Source organism: Hakea prostrata, chromosome 8 (assembly GCF_041222555.1).
Source record: "Hakea prostrata isolate BN-2017 chromosome 8, UWA_Hpros_2, whole genome shotgun sequence".
Lineage (NCBI taxonomy): Eukaryota > Viridiplantae > Streptophyta > Magnoliopsida > Proteales > Proteaceae > Hakea > Hakea prostrata.
In genome coordinates, this window is record NC_142607.1 from 20,414,683 (window position 1) to 20,421,215 (window position 6,533).

Below are 6,533 nucleotides of genomic sequence, written 5' to 3' on the forward strand. Positions count from 1 at the left end.
GTGCAATCTCTTTTGTTAGATTACTCTACAGGTACTGAATACTATGAAGGCCAATATGAAGAAGCGCCAGTTGAAGAAGCATACAACACGCAAGGTATTGGCAACAATGAAGATCACATTGATGATCCCACGAGTGATCACGTTGCGTACTACGATTAGACCTAATGTGGAGTGGGAACGTCTGAGTTGGATTGATGAAGTCTATACTTATGAAGACATTATCTATAAAGTACAAAACTCTTAGTTTCGTTTGATTTTCATTCCAATACTTTCCTTTAAGAACAGTTGTATTTCTCTTAGACTTACGTGCTACATTCCGCTGTAACTGTGGAGTGAGACTCCGCCTCACTCTACTCCTTTTTTATTTTATATACATCTGGTATCATTTTCCGCACTCTGATTATACTGTCTTTTCTTTCCTTATTTGGATCTCTTGTTTATATTATTATACATTGATTAATCTGTTCATGATTATGTTATTGCATATGTGGGAGGATGATTTCCTTGATACTTGATCTTCGGGGCTATCGATCACACACTCGGGTATGCCAGCTAGGGTACCGGCTGGGTGGATGTGACAACTTGCCTTGCTAAATTCTTTTGAACTCACTTCTTTTTGTGCAAATATCTTTGTTAGATTATCCTGTAGGTACTGAAGAATATGAAGGCCAGTACTACAAGACGCAAACCGATGAAGCACACTTCACTCAATGTGCTAGCAGTTACGAAGATTACATTGAAGATCCCTCAAGTGATTATGTTGCATACCAAGATTAGCCCTACTTTGGAGTGGAAGCGGCCATGCTTAGTTTCTTTTGTGTATGTTTATGAAGACATTCTTTATAAGACGGAAAAGACATTAGTTTAGTTTGATTACTTCTTTTCTTTCCTTTCTTTTGAGAATCAGTTGTAATCTTCCTTTTTGTTCGAGCTACATTTCCACTGTAGTTGTGGAGTGATTTTCTGCACACTCTACATTTTGATTATTTATATATTGGTATCATTTCTTTCCGCAATCTAATTATATTGTCTCTCTTCTTCTTATCTTGATCTCATTGTTTATATTATATTACATTGATTACATCCTGTTCATGATTATGTTATTGTGTATGTGGGAGGTTGGTTTTCTCGATACTTGTTCTTCGGGTTGTGGATCACACACTCGGGTATGCCAAGTAGGGTACTGGCTGGGTGGATGTGACAGATTGCAGCCAGCGATCGGTAACCCTATCATCTCGATCATCGAAAAGTTCAACAAAAGCAAGACGACTCGCTTGTTCAGTAGAGCCTTCTCCATCAATCATACGATCGATTGAGTCATCATTCAAGGTCTTATCACTACCCATTCTCAAAGAAATAAAGAACAAAGAGTATTTGGGCGAACAAGGAAAAAGTAAACTAGCATAAATGAAGCTAGCAACCCGAATGCACCAAAGAAGAACAGGAATATAACTGAGAAAATCATAAATTTGAAGCAAAGAGGAACACTTACTTGTGCTTTCAAAGACAACTTGAACTTGAAGACGAAGAACTTTGAGTTGCAGAAGCAAAAGCTGGAGCAAAAGCAGGAGACAATCTTTAGGACAAAATCTCAGGGGCAAAAGCAAATTCGCAAAGGTGAAAGGAAGAAATGAAGAAGAGAAGGCCTTTTATAGAGTAGAAAATAAAATGGACGAACGAGATCAACCTTGCTCAACACACTAGATCATGCGACGATTCAAATGGGACGAACGAGTAAACAAGATTAAATGCCATCAACGGCTGTTAATCACTGACGGTTCGAGAAACGAAACATCGATGGCAGTTTTCAAATCACTGACGGTTCGAGCAGTGGGACCATAATGGCAACACTTCCCCATGGGCCACGTGGAGTGCAACGGACAGATTACGGGGAATTCAGACGGCTCAATGGCACACCGCTGGAAGCGAAGTGTCAGGGGCATTATATGCGAAGTTATCCTAATGTGACGAGACTTTTCATCTCCACTCACAATCGATACAAAGCAAACCAAACCAAGCATTCGTGCAAAAGCATCGCCGAACGCTCAGACTGCGGGGCAAATGATACAAAAAAATTATACCGAACCCATCAAACCTGGTTCATGCTTTATGTCCCAGTTGAACCATAATCGAGACCCGTCTTAACCTAATTCCCATGTTCATATAAGAGGGCTGCATTACGGTTATAAGCCACGAACGACATGCCGAATCTTGCGGGATATGCAGCTGGGTTATAGGATGTAACTACCATCGAGGTGGAGGGGAGTTGTGCCAAGATTGGAAACTAATCACGCCCCTGAATATATAGGGAAGAACCCTACGATCGGACGGTCACCTAAGAAGATCATGAACCCATCTCACGGTCGAGAATTGAAGGTAAAATCTATATAAACGAGTGACTTACTCACACCAGAGGTAACTGAATCGTATTCCCAATATTCGTATTCAAATTTGCGCTCAGCAACTTGCCAGAGCTTTGTGATCAGTTCCGTAACTTACTTAGCCTTCGGAGGTGGCCTCTCGACCCCCACGGTCGGGCCACGTCTGACTTTGTTTTGCAGGTCATTCATCAGTGATCTAAGGGTTGAGCAGATTTTGGACGCATCAAGACGGAAGATGTTAATAATAAATGGAATAGCTGATAATAGGGAGAAAGCATTTTCCCTTTCTAAAATGAGTGGCCAACTAAACCAGAATCCAGAATCACTTGACACAGATCCCGATTCCAAGAAGCCCACGTAAAATTTAACCTACCAAATCGCATCTGAAACGGTACATATCTTGAATCGGACCGATCCTTAATTATCAAATCAATTTGTCAAGTGATGTTATCAACTTATCCGGTTATCCCTATCGGGAGGCCCGGAAACTTTCAGAAAAGCATCCATCAAATCGAAAACGTCGTTACATGACGAAAATGCCCTTCATCTTCTGTGACACAATAATGGTAACCAAATTCTTGTTCTCTGATCCTCATGCATGGCTTCTCTTCCTCTTCCCGCTCTGACAAATCCTCATTTCTCTACCTTAAAATCTACCCAGACGAGGAAATTCCTCAGTAACCTCGATAATGAAAAAGCATCTCAGATTCCCTACAAATCTTACTTCCACCACATCTCCTCTCTCTGCAAAGAAGGCCGACTTCGTGATGCCTTTGCCACTCTCACTGAAATGGAATCAGAAAATCTCCCCATCGGACCGGAAATTTACGGGGAACTTCTTCAGGGTTGCGTATATGAGCGTGCTGTCCTCACAGGTCAGCAAATTCATGCTCGTCTCATTAAAAATGGTGACTTCTTCTCCAAAAACGAGTACATTGAAACCAAATTAGTAGTTTTCTATGCAAAATGTCTACTTTCAGATTTTGCCACTGATTTATTTCTCAGAGCCCACAAACAGAACGTTTTCTCTTGGGCTGCCATGATTGGACTGTACTGTGGAGTTGGTTCATACGAAGAAGCTCTGTTGGGGTTTTGCCAAATGCTTCTCAATTGGGTTTTCCCTGACAACTTCGTTGTTCCGAATGCCCTGAAAGCATGTTCTGCTTTACAATTGGTTGGTTTTGGAAAAGGTATACATGGGTATGTGTTGAAGATGGGTTTTGATTACTGTGTCTTTGTGGAAAGTAGTCTCATAGATATGTATGGAAAATGTGGGTTCTTGGAGGATGCCCGAAAGGTCTTTGATGCTATGTCTGAGAGGAATGCGGTCGCTTGGAATTCTATGATAGTGAGCTATGTCCACAATGGGATGAATGAGGAAACAGTAGATGTCTTTAGTGAGATGAGATTGCAAGGTATTGAACCAACACGGGTAACTATTTCAAGCTTCCTTACTGCGTCAGCAAATCTAGAAGCTCTTGCAGAAGGTAGACAAGCACATGCTATTGCATTTTTGAGTGGGTTGGAGTTGGATAATATCTTGGGTACTTCTCTACTAAATTTCTATTCAAAAGTTGGCTTAATCAAAGATGCAGAGCTAATTTTTGGTAGGATGATTGAGAAAGATGTGGTGACCTGGAATTTGCTAATTTCCGGTTATGTGCAAAATGGGCAGGTAGATAAGGCCCTTGATATGTGCTGTAAGATGAAACTGGAGAAGTTAACGTTTGATTCTGTGACTCTAACATCTGTGCTGTCTGCTTCTGCTAATTCAAGAAACTTGGATCTTGGTAAAGCAGCACACTGTTACTGCATCAAGAACAACCTTGAATCTGATGTGGTCGTTGCAAGTAGCATTTTAGATATGTATGCCAAGTGCCAGAGGATTGGCAATGCTAGACAGGTGTTTGATGCCACAATGTTTAGAGATATCATCTTGTGGAATACATTAATTTCTGCCTACGCAGAAGTGGGTCTAGTTGGTGAGGCCCTGAAATTGTTTTATCAGATGCAGTTTGAAGGTGTGCCTCCAAATTTGGCTTCATGGAATTCAGTTATTCTAGGATTGATGAGAAGTAGCCAGGTTGTTGAGGCCAAAGACATGTTCTCACAGATGAGGTCTACTCGCATTTTACCCAACTTGATTACATGGACTACCATTATCTCTGGTTTAGTCCAAAATGGACATTGGCATGAAGCGATCCAATTTTTCCAGGAAATGCAATCAGTGGGTATCAAACCCAATACTGTGACTATTGTCTGCATGCTCTCAGCTTGCACAGATTTAGTGTCATTAAGGTATGGAAGAACAATTCATGGTTACATTCAAAGACATGAACTCTTCTCATGCATATCCATTGCAACCTCTCTTGTGGACATGTATGCTAAATGTGGAAGTATAAATCTGGCTAGGAAGGTTTTTGATACAATCTTAAGAAAGGAGTTGCCTTGTTATAATGCAATGATCTCAGCATATGCTTTACATGGCCAAGCTGCGGAAGCACTTGCACTCTTCAAAAAGCTGGAGGAGGAAGAGCTGGAACCAGACGGGTTCACTTTCACTGGTGTTTTATCAGCCTGTAGTAACTCCGGGATGGTTGATAAAGGTCTTAAGCTTTTTGCAGATATGCTGTCAGTGTACCATGTAATGCCAAGTATTCAGCACTATGGTTGTGTGGTTAGCCTTCTTTCTCGCAGTGGTAGTTTAGAAGAATCTCTAAGGCTTATCTCTGCAATGCCATTTGAGCTTGATGCTAAGGTATTAGGATCACTGCTTTTTGCTTGTAGAGAACATCATGAACATGAACTCGGGGAATATTTTTCAGGACGCTTATTTGAACTGGAACCAGATAACTCGGGAAACTATGTGGCACTTTCCAACATATATGCAACTACAGGAAGGTGGGATAAGGTATTGAAATTGAGAGATTCGATGAAAGAGAAAGGATTAAGAAAGATCCCTGGCTGCAGCTGGATTCAAATTGGAAGTGAAATCCATGTATTTGTCGCTGGTGATGGATCACATCCACAAAGAGAAGTTATTTATGAGACATTGGCTTGGTTGGAAGGGGAAATGATGAAGTCAATGGGCTATACTCCAATGATTAACAATACTGAAGCTCCTCTCTTTTGACCACTCCATTTGATTAGCAAATTAGGTTACTGACTTCAGTTAAGAGTATCTGTAGATAGACATGCTAACCATTATGAATTTACATGTGAGGGGATTGCAGCCAATATGGCTGGTAGCTTATTTTACATGGAGAAACATTCAGGCAGAGCTAGTAAGTGCAATTTTCTTGAGCATTTACAAAGTATCAATTAAAATGCGAAGAATTTCTATTAATGTCCCCTTGCTATAGCTTCCTTTCTTTGTGCCAGTAGTAAACTATCTAAAGAAGACACAAAAATAGATGCAACTTTAAAGGAGGTTTGGGTTTGTTGTGGACTATAACTATATGAAACGGGATCAGCTTTGGACAATAGGAGATGAGACATATGCTTGAATTAATAATTTTGCACCTTCATAAGTAAATTATTTCATTTTGGTTATGAAGTAAACAAACACTATTTTGCAATTCTAGATGACCTGTGACACCTCCTGAATTTAGTTAAAAAACACAAACACATACTTGATTACTTAAGCACTTGGACAGCACAAAACACATACTTGATTACTTAAGCATTTGGACAGGACAAGTATTCATAGCATGTCATCTTTTCTAGAGTTAAATTAAGCAACCAGAGTTTGAAGAATGACTTGTGTCCTGGACATCTGATGACTGTTAAATCTCTCTCCTCTCACATGTGCCTCACCAACTGGTAGGAATTGCGAGATAGTTTGAGCGAACCCGGTGCGAAAGGCTTCTACACAAGCGGAGTCTCATGCAATGAGGGGGAAGGGGGAAGGGGGGTGGCGGGTTTGGGGATGCAATTTTCCTACACTGCCTTTTTCCCAGAAATCCGCGCTGACAGATTGTTTCAATGCCTTGACCTCCAGTTAAAACCATGGTCCACCAACCATTATGCGAAGGCTCACCGCTTCAACCGGGAGGTAGTCTCCAGTGTAGAAAAAAAATGCTTACTCCTAGCATTTGTTATAACTCTTATTCATTTGTTGCTAAAAAGGAGAAACGAAGCTTCTCGAAGTCA

The 6,533-nt window shown here is 40.7% G+C and overlaps 1 protein-coding gene across 1 annotated transcript; it reads left to right on the top strand.

Annotated features, from left to right (window-relative positions):
• Positions 1-2,944: 2,944 nt before the first annotated feature.
• On the top strand, positions 2,945-5,867 carry CRR21 (Tetratricopeptide repeat (TPR)-like superfamily protein). Its single transcript, XM_089167518.1, has one exon. The coding sequence runs from the start codon at positions 2,980-2,982 to the stop codon at positions 5,512-5,514; it is 2,535 nt and encodes an 844-aa protein (XP_089023644.1). The 5' UTR covers positions 2,945-2,979; the 3' UTR covers positions 5,515-5,867.
• Positions 5,868-6,533: the final 666 nt, after the last annotated feature.